The sequence below is a fragment of the Colobus angolensis genome, unplaced genomic scaffold, assembly GCF_000951035.1.
Source record: "Colobus angolensis palliatus isolate OR3802 unplaced genomic scaffold, Cang.pa_1.0 Scaffold96, whole genome shotgun sequence".
Classification (NCBI taxonomy): Eukaryota; Metazoa; Chordata; class Mammalia; order Primates; family Cercopithecidae; genus Colobus; species Colobus angolensis.
Window position 1 is genome coordinate 1,955,166 of NW_012123598.1, and position 23,922 is coordinate 1,979,087.

General features: G+C 58.0%; 1 protein-coding gene across 3 annotated transcripts; it reads right to left on the bottom strand.

The window, feature by feature from the left end:
- Positions 1-412: 412 nt before the first annotated feature.
- On the bottom strand, positions 413-23,118 carry EPN1 (epsin 1). 3 transcript variants are annotated; one of them, XM_011932439.1, is made up of 12 exons: positions 22,826-22,864; positions 21,076-21,241; positions 19,401-19,730; positions 10,844-11,093; positions 7,495-7,619; positions 7,096-7,170; positions 6,514-6,597; positions 4,483-4,786; positions 3,760-3,870; positions 3,521-3,607; positions 1,204-1,461; positions 413-1,039 (listed from the first exon to the last, which is right to left on the bottom strand). In XM_011932439.1, the coding sequence occupies exons 3-12, from the start codon at positions 19,626-19,628 to the stop codon at positions 831-833; spliced, it is 1,731 nt and encodes a 576-aa protein (XP_011787829.1). In that variant the 5' UTR covers positions 19,629-19,730; positions 21,076-21,241; positions 22,826-22,864; the 3' UTR covers positions 413-830. The 3 variants fall into 3 exon arrangements, with proteins under 3 accessions (XP_011787829.1, XP_011787828.1, XP_011787830.1); XM_011932438.1 differs by lacking the exon at positions 21,076-21,241 and having other exon boundaries at positions 22,826-23,118; XM_011932440.1 differs by lacking the exons at positions 7,096-7,170; positions 22,826-22,864 and adding an exon at positions 20,560-20,744 and having other exon boundaries at positions 21,076-21,822.
- Positions 23,119-23,922: the final 804 nt, after the last annotated feature.

Sequence of the window (23,922 nt, forward strand, 5' to 3'; positions counted from 1 at the left end):
GTGGTTCACTCAGCTCAGCCGACAGAGGCTGACCCGGTTTCCGGGAGTGCAGGGATGGATGAGTGATGCTTGCGGTGGGCCCACGTGATGGCGATGGTGACCTGTGTTGCGTATGTGCCATCCCTCAGGATTCTTCTCCCTGAACCCCAGTGCACTCTCTGACCTCATCCTAGTGTTCCCTCCACACAAAAGCGAGGCCTCCTGCCCACCTGGACCTGCGTGGCCTACAGCTCTGCCAGGCCTCGCACCGTCCACCCTCAACCCAGCCACCCCTTGACCCGGAAGGGTCAGGGAAATCAGGACTTCTGAGACAGAAGGGCTGGTTCCCAGGCACCCCGAGAGCGCGATGGGACCGAGCCCTGCATCCCCATATGAAGGGCTCTGGGGGACACGCGAAATCACAGATGGGATGCTGGGGGAGCCAAGCCCGTGGGAATTGCCATTTATTCCCCAAGTTGCCAAAATCATCACCAAGGATTCACCAAGGGTGCGTGGAGGGGTGCATGAGGGGAACAAGGAGGCTCAAACACTGACTGGGGGTTGAGAGTCTGGAGGGAGGGGGAATGGGTGGGGGCCCCAGCCGCCCCTCCCCCTTCTAATGCCACAGGAAAGGGGTCCTCCTCTGGCCAGCTCCCCTCCCCAGGCCCCAAGTCCAGTTTCTCTCCAGGGAGGTGGGGTGGGAAAGGAAGAGGGTGTAGTGTGAGTGGGCCCCAGGAGGGGGAAGGGCACTGGGGGCAGGGATCCCCCATTTCACATGCACTCACAACACTGATCTCCCAGGGAGCCAGAATGGGGCAGCCGGATGGAGCCAGGCCCCCTTCCGCCCTGGATTATAGGAGGAAGGGGTTAGTGTTGGGGGCCGGGGGGCCTGGGGGCATCATGGGGGGCAGGCCAGGGCCCCCGCCAAGGGGAGAGATGTATGTGGGTGGCGCTCCAGGGACAGGAGGCACAGGACTGAGACGGAGCTGGTTCAGGGTGAGCGTCGCAGGGGGCGCGGGCTGGAAGGGGTTGGTGACGGAGGGGCCAGTGGCTGGGCCTCCTGCAGGAAGAGAAGATCAGAGACACGGAGTGCAGTCAGTGGCACAGCTCACCTGTGTCCACCCAGCACGTGCAGGCGAGGGGCGAAGCATCCCTGCCCTGTGAGGCACCTGCTCTGGTGGAACCCACAGGGAGGACTTGGGCAGGTGATGGGCCCACACTCACCGCCTGGCAGGAAGGGGTTGGAGGCCTTGGCTCCAGACGCCGTGGGGCCCGGCCGGCTCACCAGCGAGTCCAGGTCGACGAGGGCTGCATTGGGCCCCAGGAATGACTCTGGCGTCTTCCGGGTGGGGGGCGTGGGAGTTGGTGTGGCTGCAGGTGGGGGGCTGCCCACAGCCTCAGCCAGAGATCCCCTGACCCCACTCATGTCAAACGCCCCAGGGCTTCGGGCCGGCACCTCTCCTGCCAGCAGCTCCAGCTCTCCTGAAAGGAGCCGGGAGAGGGGCTCAGACAGGGCAGATAGCAGGCTCCAACCTGGGAGCAGTACAGGCCATCACAGGGGGCGCGTCAAAGAGCCTGGTGCCCAGAGGCCTCAGGAAAGAGGAACTGAGGTGCAGAGCGGAGCAACGCTTGCCCAGGTCAAAAGCTTGCATGTCAGCCCAGATTCCCACAAGGTGGGTCTGATTCCAGCGAGCAAACGCAAGAGGGATGACGGAAGCAGGTGTCACCCTCTGACAACCACAAGGCAGCAACTGCTTCAGGGAGGGGCTGTCCAGGGTCTCTAGGCCCACGGGGGAAGGCAGCGGGGGCCTGTTCACAGGTGCCTCCAGGCTCAGAGGAGCCTGCCCTCAGACGCTCCTTGAGTACACAGCCCCAGTGGGAGCTTCCAAGTGGACAGACAGCACAGACACGTGTTCCGGGCCGGCGTGAAGACGTCTGTTGGCTGGAGGTCTTTTTTTTTTTTTTTTTTTAGACGGAGTTTCGCTCGTTTCCCCGGATGGAATGCTGTGGCGCAACCTCAGCTCACTGCAACTTCCACCTCCTGGGTTCAAGCGATTCTCCTGCCTCAGCCTCCCGAGTAGCTGGGATTACAGGCGTGTGCCACCATGCCCAGCTAATTTTGTGTTTTTAGTAGAGACGGGGTTTCAGCCACGTTGGTCAGGCTGGTCTTGAACTCCTGACCTCATGTGATCCACCCACCTCGACCTTCCAAAGTGCTGGGATTATAGGCGTGAGCCACTGCGCCTGGCCTGATTCTCTTTTTAAATAGATTTAACAATTCTATCTACTGTTGAAAAAATACATTTGTATGGGACAAAGGGCCTAAAAGAAGGAAAACTGCAGGCTGGAAGACTGCTCTGTGTTAACCTAGATAATGAGAGGAGGGGATGGCAGGCACAACTCACTCCCTGCTAGCCGCCCGCCTTTCATCAGGGGAAACAGGTTCCTGTACCACAACCTGTGCCTCAATAACAGCTCACTTAAACAAACAAACAAACAAAAAACCAAGAGATCAGGCTAACATGCCTCATCCTGGGACAGACAGGTGGCAGCTGAGGGCCATGGTGAAGCACCAGTGGCCACAATGACCTCGGACACTCCTGACGGAGTAGCCACTCAGGGACTCAGCAGATGGGCCCATCACAGGCGGCGGGCACCGGCTTACGCCAGCTGAAAACCCCAAGAAGCCAGGGCAGCTAAAGGCAGCACCCAGGAGACGCACCCTGGCCAGCCCTGGAGCCACCAGCAGGCGACTGGGGACCTGGAAGGGGAGCCTCGGCTGCCTTCCAAACCTGTCCATGCAGCTCACTGCACAGGACAAGACAGTCCCTGTTCTCTGACACACTTGGAGAGTTTGCAAGGCACTCAAGCGATGTGGAGGCAGAGACGGGTCATAGGTCGACATTTGGGTGGGAAACCTTGAGAAGAATTCTGTTTTTCTCTAAGTCTGCAATTTCTCTAAAATCAAGATGCACACTTTTTAAAGACAGGTGGATGGTTCTGGCCCACTCTATCGAAGTCAACTTTTCTTTTTTTTAAATTTTTTTTTTTTTTTTTTTTTAAATTTTTTTTTTTTTTTTGAGACAGTCTCGCTCTGTCGCCCAGGCTGGAGTGCAGTGGCCGGATCTCAGCTCACCGCAAGCTCCGCCTCCCGGGTTTACGCCATTCTCCTGCCTCAGCCTCCCGAGTGGCTGGGACTACAGGCGCCCGCCACCTCGCCCGGCTGGGTTTTTGTAGTTTTTTTTTTAGTAGAGACAGGGTTTCACCATGTTAGCCAGGATGGTCTCGATCTCCTGACCTCGTGATCCGCCCGTCTCGGCCTCCCAAAGTGCTGGGATTACAGGCTTGAGCCACCGCGCCCGGCCCCAAGTCAACTTTTCATCCTTAAGTCCAGGCGGCCCCGCCTGGAGCGGGACAGAGACAGCCGGGGATGGCGCTCCCGAAGAGCTGGGGGGCAGGGGCTCCCTCTGGCTGCTGGGAAGGAGGGCTGAAGAGCTAGGGGGGCTCCCTCTGGCCGCTGGGAAGGAAGGCAGGGGCTCACCCGCGCTGCTCCCGGAGGTCGGCAGTGCCGTGCGGAGTCGGTCAAAGTCAGAGAACTCGTCGGGCTCCGTGTCGAATCCCCCAGCAGCTGTGGGGTCAGGATGTTCTGCTCAGCCCCTCCCTGGGGCCCCGCCTCAGCTCCCGCCTCCAGTCCAGGTGTCCACCCTTCCTTAGGATGCTCGACTCTAACATCTCCCACTCACTCCCACCCGGCCTCCACTCCCACCCCCACTGCAGTACCTGTGGTGCCATTGGTGCTGGGTTTGGCAGGTGACCCTCCCCAGGGATCTGAGAAGGCTGGAGCCGGTGTCCAGGGATCAGAGGCCGCGGGTCCACTGACCGGGACCCCACCTGGGTGAGGACAGAAGAGCATGAGGAGCTGGCAACCTTGACTGTCCAGATGGCCAGGGGGGACCATTGCCTCTGAATCTGTGGCTGTTCACACAAAAGCTCCCTCGCTCCCAGCCTCCCGCACACAAACTCAAATTCCAGCTCGGCATCACGGCCAGGCTCTGCCCCTGGAACCCCAGCTGGGGTGAGGGGCTTCCCCGCAGCCTCTGCCAGACCTACCCAGCCCTCCCTCAGCTCCCACAGCTCCCCTACCCCTCCCCTGTCCAGCTGGGTGTCAGGCCTTTCTCCACCCGCACCTCCCAGCTCCACCCACCGCCCTTCCCAGATGCCTACATCGCACAGGCTCTGCCCTGGCCGCAGCCTCTGTGCCCCTTGGCTGAGCTGCCATCCCCTCCCCACAGCACACCCCCATGTCCTCCAAGGCACAATCTCACACGCCCTGTCCTGGGCTGTCTCATCTGACCCCCTCCCTTACCCCCTCCCCTGTACCCAGGATGCCCCCACCACTGCCCGGCACCACTTGGCTGCATCTGTCCCTGTCCAAGGGCACAGCCAACCAAGGACAGGTGCACACAGGCATAGAGGCCGCACGCAAGCAGGCCACGCACTCACCATCAGAACTTCCCCATGGATCCGGCGTGGGCCCCTCCCCAGCTGCCGGGGCTGGGGTCCCACCCCAAGGGTCAACTGAGGGTCCTGCAGGGGCAGCAGGCCTCCAGGGGTCCCCAGAGGCTGGCGTGGGGGCCGGACCTCCCCAGGGATCAGCAGCCGGAGGGACAGGGGGGCCGCCCCAGGGGTCCGAGGTGGGGGCAGCCGTGGGGACGGCAGCAGCTATGGGTGCTGGGCCCCCCCAGGGGTCTGTGGTTGGGGGAGGAGCTGGGGCCGTGAAGACGTCAGCGAGGTCCATGAGGGACGACTGTGGGGGAGAGAGAAGAGGAGCATGAAGAAGTGGTGGGAAGCCTGGAACAGGGACCAAGCTGGGGCCCGTCGCTGGGGAGGCGGCCAGGCCCTGGGTGTCCAGACAGCAGCCATCCGTAAGGGGGAAGAGGGAGGCAGGCCCCAAACACACCACCCACCCTCCCTCCTCATACATCCTAGGGTCAGCCCACCCCTGCCCACCTCCCCCACCCCAGGGAGCCCCGAAACAGGCCACACCCCTGCCCCACATCCATTCTCCACACACAGCAGGGCAGCCCCTTAACCCCACCTGCTCCCAGGTCCTTGCCCAGCCCTGACTGAGGATGGAGGCCAAGCCCTCCCCTCACTCAACCCAAAGCAGCTCAATCCTCCCTCTACCCACTGTGCCTTCTTCAGTCAGCCCCGCCAGTCCCTGCTCCATGCCTTTCCCTGGGAAGCCCTCCATGAACCCCACTCAGGTCACCCTGAGCACCTCTCATGATGCCCCTACATTGCCCTGCCGTCACCCCACAGTCATCACACTGCAGGCCTCCCCACGCCGCACGCACACGCATGCAAGGTCCTGTGTTCTGGAGGTGCCACACGACAGGCCCAGCTAACCAGAGCCCCTGTCTCAGAAAGTGCAAGTGCCCCCAACAGACTCATGCACACATCTCCAGTCAGCACCGCGAGGCAAAGGCCCCAGGGGGATGGGAGGGAAGAAGAGCTGAGTCCAGGGCAGGGCAGGAGAAGAGACGGGTGAGATCTGGTGCTCCTCCAATGGGGCAGCCCTTACTGGGGTCACTGACCTGTGGGGGACACTGGTAGAGATCCCTTGGCCAAGGCCAACATAAAGAGGCTTTCCATCTACCAAGAGAGTCCCACTGTGCCTATCACTTATGGTCACAAGCTATGTGTCGCCTCCCATGGAGAGGGGGCCTTGTTCCCACCCCTCAAACCTGGGCTGGCCTCAGGACCTGCTGAGACCAACAGCAGTGCACAGGCTGGGGAGCCAATTCCAACCCAGCCCGATGAGCCTATCCTGGGGGGCGGCAGCAGCAACTACAGTGCTGTGAGGACACTCGGGACAGACTAGTAACTGGGGAGAGGCCAGGAGAGAAGGCTGGAGGGCAAGGCCAGTATGGACGCCCTGGGCCCAGAGGCCTGAGTGACCTCAGCTCTGACACGAAACAAAACCTGCCAGCCGGGCCCCGTCACAGAGAAGTACTGCAGCGTGACCTGAAAGCGCACGGTTGTGGGAGGGTTTGCTCCTCCGCTGCAGAGCACAGGAATGCCACAGAAACACTGGCTGCAAGGGCGGGGCCGTGCCTCCTCGCTCACCAACAGGCCCTGGCGTGCAGCACATGGCACGGCACCAAGGAGGTGCCCAAGAAAGTGTAACAGATGGGCGAGCCCTGCACCCTCCTCCCTGTGGCCATGTCAGGCTGTTGACCTATTCTGGGCCTCCCCATTCAGCTGTGGGCCGGGGGTGGCCCTCATGGTGCTCGGCCCGAAGAGGGATGGCCAGTGCTGGCCACAGAAGGTGGCCACAGGGCAGCCTGGTCAGTCACCAGCCTCAGCCAACGGGGAGGGAGAGGCAGTGAGAGGCCGACCGGGCCTGGAAACCCAGTGCCCAGCTCCCGGACCTTGTGTTTCAGCCTCTGCTCCAGGGACCTGGCCATGCAGGAGTGAGCAGGGGACGGACGGACACCTGCGGGCAGGGTGGGCAGAACAAGCCCCGCTCACCTCCTCCTTGCCCCCGGTCTCTCTCTTGCTCTCCTCGATCGCCATCTGCAGCCGCAAGTCATCCCCGCGACGGATCCGCTCCTCCTGTTGGGGCACGGGCAGCGGCCAGGGAGACGTGAGAACGTGGGCCGTAGGCAGATGCCACCTCAGCCCGGAAGCCCCAGCAACCCCTCCCACCCCAATGAAGGCGGCTGAAAGATTCGATGGGATGCGGACAATGTATGAAATGGGGATGGGGCACCTGGGTCAAAGGTCGGGTAGGACACGGGGATAAGGGGAGTGGGGTGCTGTGCTGGGGCACCCAGGGAGGACAGGCACCCGCCTCGGTGGTGTCTCCTGCATTGGGGGGAGGAAGGGACCCTGGTCACCCAAGCAACCTTGGCACGGCTGCGCTGGCCGCCACCCAGGCTCTGTCTGACTTGAGGTCCTACGTCCTACGGCTGAAGGTACTGAGGTTTCAACACGCGTGAGCCTGTGGGCTTTCCAGCCCAGCAGGGTGGTGGGGGGTGACTTAGGAAGGGGCGATGGGGCTGGTCTGCGGGGAGTCCCTGGCAGGGGCAGGGGCAGGGAGGCTGCTCTGACCTTATCATGCTCTTCTCGGCTCAAACTAAGGGCCAGCTGGAGCTGGGCGTCGTCCTCAGGGCCGCAGGATGGGGGCTGGGGGAGAGAGAGTGTGAGGGGCATGGTGGGAGGGGCCGGGGCCAGAGGCAGAGGCAGAGGCAGAGGTAGAGGTAGAGGTAGAGCCAGAGTCAGATAGGGTCAAAGAAAGAGAGGGCTTGGGGTCCCTGAACCAGTGAGGGACAGGCAGAGAGTGACACGCAGAGGGACGGGGGTGAGGATGAGGCAGGACTGGGGAGGAGACGAGTGACAGCATGTGGAGCAGCGACAGTGAAGGCCAGGCCCGCGTCGGGCTGGGAGGCAGCCTGAGGTGAGACGTGGAGGTGGGTGGCAGACAGACAGCCCCAGCTGCACGCCCAGTACCTGGTCAGCCTCCTCCTTGCTCATGGCCAGGGCCAGCTGGAGCTGCAGCTCCTCCTCCCCACTGCTCTGTGGCCACGCCTGCTCCGCCTCAGGAGGGGGGCCCGAGCCCACAGCTGCTGATGAGGCTGGAGGGCAGGGGAGAAACGCGTGAGACCCAGACCAGGGAACGAGAGACAGGAAACCCCACAGCCTAGACAGACGGGGGCTTCTGTGTTCAACCCCATCGCCCAAGTCCCCCACCCTAGAACCTCTGAAGGCCACGACTAGGACCGAGAGGCAGAGACCAGACACCAGGTGCTCAGAGGAGAAAGGGTGGGGATGCAGGGTCCCCGGGGAGGGGGGCGGCGCAGGCAGCCCCACCCATGGGAGGAGCCAGGCATCAGGGAAGGACCAGAGCAAAAGTCAGTCCGATAAGCAGATGGGGAACCCCAGGAACCTCTGAGCCCTGCCACCACCAGGACTCCCCACGTGCCTGGGGTCTGTCGCTGGGGCCCTGGGGAATGGGAGGTCCTTCCTCCCGGGTCTCCCAGGCCTGTGTCCAGGGCTTGTGGAGAATGATAGCTCTGGCAGGGAACAACTGAAATTCAGAGTGGGAGAACAGCGTCTGTTGAGACGGCAGGATCCAAGACCTGGTCAGGGTTGGGGAGTGGCCAGTAAGGAGCCCTTGGTTCCAGGAGCAGGAGGGGAAGGGAGAGAGAGGACACAGGAAGCAGGGCCAGACCCTCCAGGAGGGTGCTGAGATATCCCCGGCCTCCACTGCAGCATCCTCTCAGTGACCCCCACCTACCCTCAAACTCTGTCCTGACACTGTTCTCTCCACCCTCAAGGCCTGTGGACCCTAGGCCCCCTCCACAGTGTAGAGAACAGGCTCCAACCAGGCCCCAGGCCCGCCGAGCGCAGGGCCATCGCCCCAGCCTCCAAAGCCCCAGGGTGGACCTTGCCTCTCCTGCCCCGCCCTCCTGACCACTGTGCACTCGTCAGCAAGTTCTGTCCGCTCCAGCTCCAAGACGCCTCGCACCTGTGTTCTATACTTCTGTCGCCACCCAACCCTAGGCCCAGGCTTCTCCCTGACGAGCAGGCCTTGGCTCCCCTCGCCTGCAGCTGCAGCAGGCAGCTGTCTGGTGGCCCCACCTGTACCAGGTTCAGGGGCCCCCAGGCTGGCCCCCATGCAGTGTGCCCAGCAGGACTGGGTGCATGGTATGCCCAGGGAGCACGTGAGTGGCAGAGCGGGGCCAAAGGGTGAGCATCTGGGGTTAGGAGTGAAAAAGGATGAGAGAACCAGCAGCGGTTGATGGATCTGGGTGGGTAGGTGGCTGTCTGGGGGGATGGGCAGATGGAAGGGCAGCGTGGGGCACAGGTGAGGCCGGGGCACAGGGAGGACCACACTCCTGTGGCCCCTCCTCCTCTTTCCTGCCCCTGCGACTTCCTCCTAAGCTCTGAGGACTATCAGTGGTGGGTGCTGGGAATCTACACCCCATTGCCCAACCTCTACCTTGCAAATGCCCCAACCCCCCAGCCCGGTGGTGGCTAAATCCAATGCCCAGCAGCCCTGAGGGCCGCACCTCCCACATCACAGGTAACACCGGCACCCAGCCAGCAACACCCGGGCCTTCCCCTCACCGGATCACCCAGCCTCGGTGCTGCCCGGGGACCACACGCCCTTCCCCGCCCACGGGGGGTCTCGGCGCACTCCCTAGCTGCCCCCAACCTCCTCCCCAGCCACAGCCCTCCACACAGCTCGCTCTAGGACAGGGGCCAGCACACCACAGTGGCAGCCGCAGCTGGCCTGAGAAGGTCTGAGAAAGGCTTTTACATTTTTCAATGGTGGGAAAAAATGAACAGAATGCACCAAGATGGGCGAAAACTTGAGTACCCTGAAAAAATTAAATAACAACGGAAAACTCTTAAAAAGACATGTGAAAACTACATGAAATTCAAATTCCAGAGTCCTTGGTGAGTGTCAGAGGGGCGCAGCTGCTTCCCAGCAACCGCTGGCAGACAGGGCCAGACAGCTGGGATGGGAAGGCATGGCCAGCAACGCAGAGGACACTGGCTCTGGCCCTGCACAGAGTCTGACCACCCTCGAGCCAGGATCTCCCACCCTCAGGCCTCTTCCCTGAGGCTCCCGCTCTCCTCCCAGCTCCTGCCAACGTCCCTCCTCGGTCCACCCCAACCCCGCCCCCACCTGCCTGCCTCAGGCTGACCAGCCCCTCTCTGCCGCCCACACTCCCTCCTGGTGTCCCCAGCTCTGAGCACTCCCACGCCACGCCAGCTTCTCCCCCCCACTTCACACTCTCTGCTTTCACGCCGTCTACCAGCTCCTGGGTCCTTACTCTGGAGTTCTGGGCAGGGCCATACACACCCCATCACACCCATGTATCCATCCCCGTGGGTGCTGAACGGTGATCCCAAATGAGCCCTGTCCACACAGAAGGCCTAGACGTCCCCAGACAAGTCCCGTCCCTCGAGCCGGACCCCACGGGGGCCACAGGCCCTTTGTGCTATCTGCGCCGGCCTGGCTGACCCACCTCCATCTCCAGGGCAGTGCTCTAGCGGCCCTTCCCCATCTCACGCACCCCCACTAACTGAGGCACCTCCACTCTTCCTGGAGAGCAGAAGAGCCTCGCAGACAGTCTCCCGCCGCCTCCCAGTCCTGAGCAGCAGGACTAGTCTCTTCACAGCTGTGAGCCCGCGACCAGCATAGATCACACTTTCCGGCCCAGTCCAAGGCCCACATGCCCATCACATAACTGGAAATGTTTCGTGGGACAGATCTTGGCCTGACGATGTGGGAGGCAGTATTTCAAGTTTTGTTTTCAGTGCTGGTAACCACCCACCAGACTGAGTCCTCCACCTCCGGAAGGCACTGTCAAGGCTCCTAACGCAGGCCCAGATGCCTGGTGCAACCTGCAGGCCCTGGCTCTGGCCTTCCTTCTGTGCCCCTTCCAGGCCACCCTCTGCCTCTCCGATGTTCCCCTCATCTCGGCGCAGACAGAAGCACGGCACCCTCGGGGGTCACTGTGTGACTGTCCCCTCAGAGCCCTGTCCCCAGCACTGACCGCCCTCAGGCCCTGAGCCTGTGGGGAAGTGAAATAGAAGTTCCCAATTCTAGACCTGCCCTGGGGCACAAGGCAAGAGGCAGGGAGGGTCCCGGAGCTGCTGCATGGGAGGTGCTAAGGGAAAAAAGGGCACAAGTGGGACCAGAGCAAGGGTCCCAGGTGAGGAGAGGAAAAGGGGGATGCCTCAGTCCCTCCTGGCTGGGAGGGAGGGAAGCGGGCGGCTGGGTGCTGGGAGCCGCAGCAGGCAGAGGACAGACTCGAGGCCGTCAGGGGCCGCAGGGAGGGCTCACCCGTGGCGGTCTGTGCCAGCTTTTCCTTGGTCTTGAGTGCGTGTGCCCGCTCCTCCCGCAGCCGGTCCTCGTCGCGCAGCAGGGCCACCAGCTGCTTGGCTTTCTCGCGCACGTTCACGCCCTGGTCCTTGCCGTCGCGGTCCACGTACTGGAAGTCCTTCAGCGTCTGCACAGCGTACATGTTCTCCTTACACTGCTGTGACACGCGCTCTGAGCCGGTCTTGATGAGGTACTCCATCAGCGTCATGGCCTGCGGGCAGGCACAGGGACGCCCGGTCAGCACGCTAGGCGGTCAGCACGCTGGGCAGGCACCGCAAGGCGGGCTGGAGACAGCCCAGGCCCCGGGGCACCTGACTGGGTGCAAGTCCCACAACCCACCTGTCCCCACCGAGTAAGACACGGCCCCATGCTGTGACGGGGACCAGCCGCAGAGGGACTGCGCTCAGCGACAGACACCAGCACGGTAGGCCACACGGCCTGAGATTCCGTCGACATGAATCATCCAGAACCGGCAAATCCACAGAGATAGAGAGTGGACTATGGGTTGCCAGGGGTGGAGGGAGGCATGGAGAGGGAACACCTGAAAGCTATGGGTTTTCTCTCTGGGGCGATGCAGGAGTTCTGAAGCTGGACAGAGGTGGTCGCACAGCACTGTGAATGGGCCGAATGCCACTGAACTGTGCAGTATGAAGAGGACCGCACACTGCAGGAGCTCCATCTCAATCCAAATAAAACAGGAAATGGCAGCTGCAGGCACCACAGCCACCGTGGGCATTACCTGGCGTCCTGGAGCCCTGTCTATTTCTCTACAACTAAAATCTAAAGTAACATGGCCAAGAAAACCACATTAGTTAAATCACAATGAAGCGGGTCTTAGTATTCAGTTTGAAATGTGTCAGTATTTCTGACTGTAAAACCTCACACTGGTATTAACAGCCTGGAGCAGTAGCTTGTCACCTCTGCAAGAAGGGAAGAGATCCACGCAGGGGCCCACGTAGGCCTGGGTTCTCTCGGGAGGGGGACCCAGGTTCCACACCACCAGGAGCAAGAGGACAGGGCAGAGGGAACATGATCGTTCAATCTGCACCCTGTGGTATGTTTGCATTTTATAATATGAAAACAAACTTGCTTTCAACAAGTTGAAATTAATAGTGGGGGCGGGGGGACCAAGGTCTCTGTGGCTCTTCCTAGCTCAGGCTCAAGTCCTGGGCTTGAGGGGTCATGGCCCCCTTAAGGCTCTGCAAGGGGTGTCTTGGTCACTGACCTCAGAAAAAGGCACACCTTTGATTTTGCAGGTGATTCCAGGGCCTTCACAGAGCCACAGAAACCCACCCAGGACTCCTAGGGGAAGAGTCAGCTATCACAGCTAAGCTCCATCTGAACCAAGGAGAAATTTGCCAGGAAAGATGCCAGGGCCATTCGTATCTCCTCACCCTCTGAGGCAGCTGGACCTAGCTCTGGCAAGGCCTTTCAAAGGTGTGTTAACAGCATTTACAGTGTAATCAGAGATTAGTCTTTAACCGGCCCTCAAGGTATTTACACGAAAAGAAAAAGGAAAGAAGATAAGCCATTTCTATGCTTTTATCACACCCTAAGCCAAGAGGCAGTCCCAGGTCCACAACTCCTGGGACCCTTGTGTTTTGGAATTCAGAATTTTCCTGAGTTCAGACCAGGAAACAACGCACATACAACACACAAGAGAACGCTCCAGGCAGAGTCCTGCTGATAGCCACATTACTGCGGGACCAGCAGACACCATATAAACGACCTCACTTCAGTCTGGGTCAGACTTTGTGCCAAATGGATCATGAAACACTTTTGTTTCCAGAGCTCTCTGGACTTTGTTATTGCAGCTAAAAAGATTGTGAAGTGGGAAAGAGTGCGAAAACCCACCCACAGTGAAATGCATACATAAACTATGGTACACTCACACAGTGGGACTACCACACACACTGAAATAAAAAATAAACGAGGCCAGGCGTGGTGGCTCAAGCCTGTAATCCCAGCACTATGGGAAGCTGAGGCAGGTGACCACCCGAGGTCAGGGATTCGAGACCAGCCTGGCCCACATGGTGAAACCGTTTCCACTAAAAATACAAAACAATTAGCCAGGCGTGGTGGTGCACGCCTGTCATCCCCGCTCGCTACTCAGGAGGCTGAGGTGGGAGGACCCCTTGGATGGGGGAGGCAGAGGTTACAATCAGCCAAGATCACGCCACTGTACCCCAGCCTGGGAGACAGAGTGAGATTCCATTTAAAAATAAAATAAGGCCGGGTGTGTGACTCATACCTGTAATCTTACCACTTTGAGAGGCCGAGGTGGGTGGATCACAAGGTCAGGGGTTTGAGACCAGCCTGGCCAACATGGCGAAACCCCATCTCTACTAAAGATACAAAAAAGTAGCCGGGTGTGGTAGCGTGCACCTGTAATCCCAGCTACTCAGGAGGCTGGGGCAAGGAGAATCGTTTGAACCCAGGAGGCAGAGGTTCCAGTAAGCCGAGATCGCACCATTGCACTCCAGCCTGGACGACAGGGCAAGATTCCGTCTCAAAAATAAATAAGTAAATAAATAAAATAAATCAATAAATGAAACAAATATCTGGGCGCGGTGGCTCACGCCTGTAATCCCAGCACTTTGGGAGGCCAAGGCAGGCAGATCATCTGAGGTCAGGAGTTAGAGACCAGCCTGGCCAAGATAGTGAAACCCCATCTCTACTAAAAATACAAAAAATTAGCTGGGCGTGGTGGTATGCGCCTACAATTCCAGCTACTCAGGAGGCTGAGGCAGGAGAATCACTTGATCTTGGAAGGCAGAGGTTGCAGCGAGCCCAGATAGCGCCACTGCACTCCAGCCTGGGCAATAAGAGCGAAACTGCGTCTCAAGAAAAAACAAAAAACAGGCTGGGCATTTTTTCCGGGCGCGGCGGCTCACACCTGTAATCCCAGCACTTTGGGAGGCCAAGGTGGGCCGATCACGAGGTGCGAGACCAGCCTGGCCAATATAGTGAAACCCCATCTCTACTGAAAGTACAAAAATTAGCCAGGTGTGGTGGCAGGCACCTGTAATCCCAGCTACTCAGAAGGCTAAGGCAGGAGAATTGCTTGAACCTGGGAGGCAGAAGTTGCAGTGAGCTGAGGTCGCACCATTGCACTCCAGTCTGGGCAACACAGCGAGACTCCGTCTCATAAATAAAAAAGAATAAGTAGGCCGGGCGCGGTGGCTCAAGCCTGTAATCCCAGCACTTTGGGAGACCGAGACGGGCGGATCACGAGGTCGGGAGATCGAAATCATCCTAACACGGTGAAACTCCGCTTCTACTAAAAAATACGAAAAACTAGCCAGGCGAGGTGGCGGGCGCCTGTAGTCCCAGTTACTCAGGAGGCTGAGGCAGGAGAATGGCGTAAACCCGGGAGGCGGAGCTTGCAGTGAGCTGAGATCCGGCCATTGCACTCCAGGCTGGGTGACAAAGCGAGACTCCGTCTCAAAAAAAAAAGAATAATTAAATAAACATTATTTAATAAGATTAATTATTTAATAATAAGGTTATTACTTAATCTTATTAGATTGGGTGCAGTGGCTCAATCCTACAATCCCAGTGCTTTGGGAGGCTGAAGTGGGTGGATCACTTGAGTCCAGAAGTTCAAGACCATCCTGGGCAACATGGCGAAACCCCATCTCTAAGTAAACAAATAAATAAATAAAACAAATAAAAAATTAGCCAGGTGTGGTGGCACGTGCCTGTCATCCCTGCTACTTGGGAGGCTGTGGCTGGAGGATTGCTTAAGCCCAGGAGGCGGAGGCTGCAGTGAGCCGAGACCACGCCACTGCACTCTAGCCTGGGCAACAGTGAGACTCTTTCTCAAAATAAACGAACAACTGCTTTATGCAACAGCACAGTCAACCTTGCTGACCTGATGGTGATGGTGAGCAAAAGAAGCCAGACACAAAAGACCACACATGTGACTCCCCGTATATAAAGTTCAAGAACAGTCTTGGCAGACAGAAGTCAGACACAGTGCCCGTGGGAGACGGGTTTCCTGAGGGAACCTGGAAGGCTGGATGCATCCTCTACCTCCCTCTGGGCGAAGGCTACACAGGCGTCCAATGTGTTATACATTCATGATGAGCTTAGTATGCAATTCCTTAATGAGAAATGTAAAACCTTATTTTAGAAGTGAGCAAGTGGACCAGATGTAGTGGCTCATGTCTATAACCCCAGCCCTTTGGGATGCCAAGACAAGAGGATCACTCGAGCCCAGGAATTCAAGACCAGCCTGGGCAACACAGTGAGACCCCTCATCTCTACAAAAAATTTTAAAATATTTTAAAATTAGCCGGGTGATATGTGCCTGTGGTCCCAGCTATTCCTCAACCATGCCTGGAGCCCACGAGGTCAAGCCTCGGTGAGCTATGATTGTACTGCTGGATTCCAGCCTGGGCTACAGAGCAAGACCCTGTCTCTAAAAAAGTTAAAAAAAAAAAAAAAGTTTGCAGAATAAGTTGTTTCTCCTTTGCTTTTCTAAAAACAAACAAAAAGCAGTGGCCAACTGCATAAAGTAATAGTCCTTTTTAATGCTAAAGGCAGCTTTATCAAGGACATGCTGCAATGCAGAAATAAAGTTTAAAACAGGAACCAGCAAACATTCTGTAAGGAGCCAGATGAAAAAACTTGTTTTTCAGGCCATATACTCTCTGTCTCAACTACTCCACAGCCATAGATGAACGGGCTTGGCTGTGTTCCTTTACTTTTTTACAAAAACGGCTGTGGGTGGGATTTCACCAGTGGGCTGTACTTTGCTGACCCCTGGTTTAAAGTCAAGACTGAGAGACCCTGCATTCCTCAGAAGTGAGGTGGCAGCGCAGGGCCCAGAGGGTGGGCTCGGGGCAGGACCCAGAGCGGGTGTTCGGGGCTCCACGCAGGGCCCAGAGGGTGGGCTCGGGGCTCCTCTTGGCTCTACCACATCCTGCGTGGTAGAGCTGAGCTCCTTTATGTCTCAGTTTCCTCATCTGGAAAACAGAGAAAAAGGAAGAAAAGAACTTCCTTCACCAGGTAACTGTGGATTTGATGAGAACCTATGTGTGCTACACATACAAGGTACCAAATAAACGCCGGCCCTTACTCACCAAGACTCACCCCCAAGGCCACGCAGGGAGGCCGTGCAGAGCCAGGCCCGCGAGGGCCCCACAGACCACCCTCCTTCTCCACGGGGACAATAAGATCCACAAAGTACCAGCCAGCAGGGCCACAGGGTGGGACAGCCTGGGCTCTGAACAGACGGGCCCAAGCCCCAGCTCCCCCACAAGCCTGAGCAGGCCACCTCCCCCATCTCTGGGCCTCAGTTTCCCCATCGATCAAAGTGGAAAGACTGCTCCCGCACAACCCACCACCTGGGGTGAAGTGACAAGATGAGACCAGGTGGCAAAGGGATGGTGGGAAGCAAGAGGACCCGCCCTCATGCCGGAACAGGTCAGCACAGAGGGCTCCGGAGAGGGTCGGAGGGCGTGCAGCGGCTTCCCAGTGGCTCAGGGCCTCTGGGCCCGTGGCGGTGTCCTCATCACCCGTACTTCCAGAAGGGGACTGCGGGATAGAAGTGGTCACCCAAGAGGGGAGGCGCTGGCTAGACGTGGATGCAGGGAGCCCCTCCTGGACCCCTGCCCTGTGCCTACACTTAGCTATCAGCACATGCCACAGCAGGGACAACCCTGACACGTGCTGACCTCACAAAGCTGCCCTCAGGACAGCTCCAGCAGGCAGCACAAGCGGCAACCAGAGCAGGTTTCCACAGACACCATCAACCCTCCCCGGGGCTACTGAGGTGAACCCCACCGCCAGTGTGAGGAATCAGCAGTTCAGGGTTGAGCAGGAACCCCATGGGCTGGGGATCCCCAAGCTCAAAGAAAAAGGCCGGCGCTCAGACTCTGCCGTGAAGAGCATAGAAAGGAGAGTCCCAAGAATCAAGAGATGCTGTGAGGACGGCGAACACAGCAAGAACAGCCCGGCCTGGGGAGGGCCCCAGAGGGGCCGCAAAACCCACAGGGGAGGTCTTGAGGGTGACAAAAACCTTCTATGCCTTGGCTGTGATGACAATTATGAAATACGTGCATCTGTCAGAACCCAGAAAACTCTATCTTGAAAGGCTGGGTTCTACTGTGTGCAAATTATACCTCAGTAAATCTACCTTTACAAAGTTATTAGAAAGAACCAGGCTAGAAAGGCTGGCTAAGACCTGTGACTGGCTGGCTGCTTCCTCCAGGAAGTCTGCCCTGACTGCCTGAGGCCTGCAGAGCCTTGTGCTGTGTTCCCTCCTTCATGGCACCCGCCAGCCTATCAGCTCAACTCCCACCTACCTGGGAGCTGCCTGAGGGTCAGGGTCAGGTTTGATCAGGGCTGGGTCCCCAGCACTGTCCAGCAAGAGGCTGCTCACAGGTAGCCAACCTCAGGACAAAAGTGCGGCATGAACAAAAACAATCAAGTTGCTTCCCCATGGAGGCTCTCCCACCTCCTTTAGGAAGCAGCCCAAGCCCCGCCTGGCACTGAAGGCCACATCCCTCTCCTGCCCTGCCCTGCCGTCCACCGCGGCCACCAGCACTGCATGCTCCCCAGTAGACTCTCAGGCCTTGGCACCTGCCAGCCCTGCCCACAGGCCACTCTGTCTCTGCCCCCAGCAGCATCACTCTGGCCACTAGCCAGGAAGGATCTGCGTCTAGGGCCCCTCTGGATTCATCACCTCTGCACACCCACCCCTCCAGCCCCACTTGCCCCTCTAGCCCTGCCCCTCCTCCTTGCCTCCACAGAGGCTCCCCTGCACCCCCAGGCTTTTCCAAGATCCTCAACTAAACAAACGCCACCCAGCCCTTCACAATAAATGACCAATAACTGATTCAACCTATGACTCAACTCCATCTTGGTGTGTCGGGCTGGGCATGAAAACGAGTCACAGGAAACGAGCCTCAACGCTGCTTCCATGTGGAAGTAGCTCAGCGCTCCGGGCCTCGGCCTCCTCACCTGTGAGGGGAGGGAACTGCCCTCACCTGGGCAGAAGTCTCAAAAATCAGCAAGGACGGGGACCTCGCCCAGAAAAGGCCCAGGTCTAACTGCATGAGGGTGGAGCCTTGCAGGTCTGGTGCACCAAGACACCCCGAGCGGGCCCTCTGCAGATGCTTGCCAATGGACCGCAATAGCAGCTGTCTAACACTCACCAGCCCCTAACCCGAGTCGGACGTGAATCGACTCTACGGGCCCTCACAGAGGGGGATTCGGGGACGAGCCCGAGATCCCACCACTGGGAGAGTAACCCGGGCCCAGCCCACATCCTTGGCCACTCTGCCGTAACACGAGGAACGCAGTAACCAAAGACCAAAGGTGGGGATGCTCAGGCCCCTGGACCCCAAGAGCAGCAAACTGAAAACCCACTCGCTGAGTCCTGCTCACAGGCCGAGGCCTTTGGCCCAAAACCTGCGATCTGCGTGTGTGGTCAGTGGATCAAGGCCAGCAACGAGGCCACGTCCATGGAGGGCACTTTGGCCACATTTGCCGAAATTACACATGCACGAGCCTCTTGACTCGGCAACTCCAGTTCTAGAAAACAGCAAAGGTACAAGGATATTCACGGCAATCTCATTCTTAAAACACTGCAAAACCCTTTTCAAAAAAATCCATCAACAAGTCACTAGTTAAATAAATTATGACCAATCCATAGAGTTGAAAGTTCTGCAGTCGTAAAAGAAAAAAAAAAGCGGCAAATCTTTTACATCCTGATAGGGAATGTTTAAGATAAAGCCTCATTTTCCTTTTTTAAATTGGGGTCTCATTTACGTATGGTAAGACTCGCTCATTTTAACATCAGTCTGAGTTCTGACAAACGCACAGGACGTGAAGCCACCACGGCACTCGAAGCGCAGAACAGTCCCGCTGCCCCAAAACGTCCTGGTGCCGCCCTTTGCAGGCGACCCCTCCCGTCCAACTCCCGGCGAGCACCAACCTGCTATCTGCATTCCATCCCTACAGTCCTGTCTCTCCCAGTCGGATCGATGCCAGCAAACGGTATGCAGGCTTCTGAGTCTGACAAGGAGCGTGAGAACACGACACTGTCCCAGCGTTCATCCCCAGCGTGGCATGGCCTGTGCCGCGGGGAGACACACCTGCCTGAGGGGCATTCACAGACAGGGCCCAGGGTGGACACTTGGCTGCTGTGAGGAAAGGAACTGGGTATCTGGGCACACAGAAGAGATGGGCACCGTGGGCCCTTTCAGGCCTCCTGAGCACACAAATCTTACGAATGCACCACTCACTCAAAAACAGATTTTAACCACAAGGCTCCAAACTTCTTAGCCTTACATTCGTTGCCTTCATTAAACAAAAAGAGAGATTTTGCTCTTCTACAGCTCCTCTTGAGAACCGGGACGCCATCCCAGGCAGAGCGTACAACATGGGCTCCTGCCCTCCCGCCTGAGCCCCTGCACCTGCCTGGGGAGGAGAGCGGGACGCTGACCTTGTAGACGTGCCGCCCGCCTGAGCCCCTGCACCTGCCTGGGGAGGAGAGCGGGACGCTGACCTTGTAGACGTGCCGCCAGTTCTTGCCATGGTCGTTGAGCCGCTTCCAGATCATGCTCATGATCTCCGAGAAGGCGACGACGTTGTAGGTGAGGTCGGCAATCTCTGACATGAGGGAGCTGGACGGACCCCAGGGGTCATTGCTCGTGGCCTCTCGAACCTTGATCTCCGCCTCTGAGTAGTTGTGGACAATGTTCTTCATCTGGCGCCTCAAGGACGAGGTCGACATGGTGCCCGGCTGCAGCAGCAAGGGGCACAGGGCCCCTGATGCGTGGAGAGACGCGGCAACTCCCGGACGAAGGCTGCGGCAGGCGCTGGCAGGTCACCGCATCTGAGAGGGGAACAGGACCTCTGGAAACACAAGTGGGACATGGCCTGCCCAGAGCCCTCAGGGTCAAAGACGAGTTCCTAACTGTGGCCCAGAAAGATGAGTTCCTAACTATGGCCCAGAAGGCTCTGTCCCTTGTTAACCTCTAGGTCTCAAAGTAACCCCATCCACGTTTCAGTTCCTCAAACAGGCTGCCTCCTTCCTGCTGGGGCCCCTGCTCAGTGAGGCAGAGCATATGCAGTGGCACATCGCAGCCCCACACCCTGGCTCCGCCAGTTCCTGGCCAGGCCACCCTGGGTGGGCTGCCATCTCCTGCACCTCAGCTTTCTCTTCCGTCAAATGGGGCTCCATGCGGTCATCTACGGAACTGACGCCCTGTAAACACTGGCGGCACATCCGGAGGCACTCCGTCCTGCCCATGCGCCCTTCCTTCTTCCTCACCCAGGGATGTCCACTCACCCCAAGTGCTCTGCTTACACTTCCCAGGTCCACACCCAAACATCACGGTCACCTTTCCCTGGAGCCTCATCAGTAAACCCAGCCTCCCTCCTGATTTTATATTCTTTTGTCTGATTCTGTAGCTCAGGTCAACCCACAGGCCCCATGGGGGCAGAGAACATGTTTGTCTGGACGTGGCTTTTCCTAGCAAAGAAGCTGGCCCAGAAAAACCATTCAGTAAACCATGCAAGGAGGAAGTGGAGAGGGAGGGCAGGACAGACCTCTGGAACAAGGATGGAGCAGGCAGGAATCCACAGCAAAACAAGGACACATGAGAAAAGAGGCTGATGAAGGATGAAGGGATTAAAGACAGGGGCAGGAGCAGGGAGCCAACCCAGAGCTGCAGGAAGAACCGGGGAAGCCAGAAGACCAGACGTCCCAAGGATAGGGGAAGCCCAGGGCTCAGGAGAGATAAGGAACCTAACAGCCCCACCGCCTGGGTCCCAACTGTGTGCCAGGTGCTCACTCAGCACAAGAGGGGCATTACATTTTTCAATATTGCATGCAGAGGCTGGGCTCCTGGAGGTTAACTAACTCAACCAAGGTCACACACCAGGAACGGCAGGGCAGACTCAAACCAAGGCCCACCTGAACTCCAAAACTCACACTTTTAAATTAACCTCAATTAAATTAACCCATCCCAAGACTGGTGATGAGAAACAGGAGAGTCAAGCAAACGACGATGACACCAGCAGACACTCGCACTGCTCGTATCCCATGCCAGGCACTGTTGTAAGCGCTTTACATGTATTAACTCAGTTAATCTTTGGAACAACCCCATGATTCACAGCCACCTCACAGGGTGGAAACTGAGAAACGGAGGTTCAGCCCCTTGCCCAGGGACGCACACCGTACTCCTGGAGCAGCCTGGTTCCAGAGCCAGCTCTGATCACCGGTCTATGCGGCTCCAACAAGCCACAGAGGGAGATTTTCAAAGCCCCACCATGCCCAGGGGAGATAGGGATGACTGACAGAGGCCGGCCTCTGCTTCAAACTCAGCCCAGAGAGCCAGGCACCTGAAGACAGATGTAGCTAGTTAAAAAGAAACTCTCCGGAGTCCCAAACAGCCCCAGCCTGACACATTAAGAGGATGAGATGATGTAATACAGAGAAGGGGACTGACAAGAAGTAGAGACAGACCCGGACAGAGACACACAGAAACCCAAACCCGGGCAGAAGGAGCTAGGCAGAGACACAATGAGAAAGATACAAGCAACAGCAGATACAAGAACATGGGAAGACAGGGAGGCAGGAGGCCAAGGAGGAAAGACAGAGGCCCAGAAACAAAAAGAGACCTGGCGAGAAGTAAGAGACAAGAAAAACGGAATCTAATGGCAAAGAATATAAAATGTGGGTTCAAATCCTGGCCACATCCGCTACCTGCAGCGCCAACCTCCTTGAGATGCAGTTTGCTCAACTCTGAAATGAAAGAATTTCTACCTGGTAGGCCTGTTGATTAAATAAGATGGGTACATACAGTGCTTGGCTCTGTGCCCCACAGATAGTAGGCGCTCAATAACACTGGCTGCTATTATTATCAGAAAAAAACAGACAACAGTTCCAAAAGGGTGGCAGCAGAAAATGCACTATCTTAATACTGTGTACCTATTTGGCGTGCATTAGAAAAAAATACCCAACTAGCACATCAAAGCTAAGATTTCTCAGACACTGCTTAGAATGAGACCGTATTTCAAATTAAATTGATTCCAAGAGAATTATTAGATTAAAAAGAATACAAAGGATATGACAAAGTTCTCCAACGAGTACTCCCAAATAACCGACCGATATCTTAACACTGACTGTGTAAAAATCTCTAAGCACTGTAATAACAAAAAACCAGAGCTCCCAGTAATTACACACTTGCTATGTGTCAGGTACCGTCTGGTACTTTACAAACATCACCTCAACTTACGTGCACAAGGACCCTATGATGTAGAAACTGCGAACGCCTACGAACTACGAATTTCCTACGACTAGGAACCCGAGGTTTGGAGCTAGAGAATAGCACCTGGCAAATATCACACAGCTTAGCAGGCAGCCGGGCCTCTGAATCCAAGGCTGGGGCTCTTCACCACACCAGACTCAGAAAACAGGGGAAAAGGGGCAGATTCTAGACCAGGGAACAGACTCCTGGAAAGAAACTTCAGGATTGGAGGTGATAGGTATGGGGGCAAAACTCAGATGTTAAGACAGGGCGGGGGTAAGATTTGCACCATAGGCAGAAAAGCCCGCAGGGAAGGGCTAGAGACACCTAGGGAAACGAAGACTCGGAAACTCGAAAGACACAAACAAAATCCTGACAGACACTGGCATGACAGGCAGAGGAAAGAGAGACCCGGGACAGACACACAGACACACTCCTATCTCCAAATCCTTTTCGAAGTCCACTGAAACAGGCACAGGCAGAGGCCCACGCACGGGAAACAGACGCGGACAGACACAGACACGAGAGAGAGAGACAGACAGACAACCGACACGGGGGCAGTCAAGGCCGACACAGGAGCAGAGACACAAAGGCCGCCAGAGACACCCAGAACTGCCCAGGCCCGAACACCCGGAGCAGGCGGGCCGGCGTCCCCCGCGCTCCGCCCCGCGCTCACCTCGGCCCCCTCACGCCGGGCTCTAGGGGGTCATGGCGGTCAGCCCCCTGCCCTGCTCGGCCTCGGTGTCGCGGGGCGTGCGCCGGGCCCCGGGCGGCGGACCAGGAGGCGCCACGGGCGCACACACGAACGCAAGGGGGGGCCGCACGCCGACGGCTCCGCCGCCCCGCCGCCCAAAAGGGGCGCGGAGAGCCGGGCGGGGGAGGGGAGCCGCCGAGGAGACGGGAAGCAACCGAAGGAGGCGACGGACCGGAAGCGGAAATTACTGCGTTCCCCGCCCTCCGGCGCCGCGCCCCGCCCTGGCAGGAGTCGCTTCCGCAGCCAAGCCAACCTGGAAGGCATCACTTCCGGCGCGCTGGTCCCCGTTGCTAGGCGCCTTACGTCATTTCCACCCGCTGCCGTGGGGGTTCCGCGGGGTGCTCACCGGACGCCGAGGGTCCCCTCAAGCTGGCTTGGCGGCAACCGCGGAGCTCCTGGCGCACCCACGCCGCGCCCGCCCCGGCCCGCTCGGCCACCCTCCCTCCTGTCGGCGGGGTGGGAGAGCACTCGGGAACCTCACGCCCCCGGGACTACGCCTGTACCGACCCCGGGGAGCGCACCCGCAAGCAGGGAAAGCCCGGAGGGTGCCGGCGCCGGCACCGGGGCGTCCCTGTCAGGGGCCCACGGTTTGCAAGGGAACTGCCACCCAAGCCCAGAACCGAGGAAGAGGGTCGGACACACTGGACACACAGCCGCTCGATAAAGTAAAATACAACAAAATGTTTAATGAGCAAATTCGTCTTAGCAAATATGAAACTGCCACAGAGAGGGGGAGAGGGGCAGGGGCCACGGGGCTGGGCGCAGGTCGGGGGAGACTAAAGAGGAAAAATCAACTACGTAAGAAACCCAGGAGGGGACCAGAGAGGACCAGAGGCCGAAGGAACAGAGCTGTGGTCCTGGGAAGGGAGAGGGCAGGGCACTGAGGGCCGGACAACAAAATTCAAAATAGTTTGGCCATAAAATATAAACACGCTATGTTCCTACCGTGGGGAAGGGGAGGAGAAAGGGGGTCTAAGGGAGAAGGAGAGGCTGTTTTGGGAGGGGCTGGGGTCCTACCC

What these genes read in the sequence shown, in the direction of transcription:
- EPN1 (XM_011932438.1), bottom strand. Translation starts at nt 19,628, where the DNA reads ATGTCGACCTCGTCCTTGAGGCGCCAGATGAAGAACATTGTCCACAAC. An exon ending in GCTGGCACAGACCGCCACGG is followed by an intron (nt 7,620 to 10,843) that starts GTGAGCCCTCCC and finishes CCTGCCCTCCAG; the next exon opens with CCTCATCAGCAGCTGTGGGC. An exon ending in AGACCGGGGGCAAGGAGGAG is followed by an intron (nt 4,787 to 6,513) that starts GTGAGCGGGGCT and finishes TCTCCCCCACAG; the next exon opens with TCGTCCCTCATGGACCTCGC.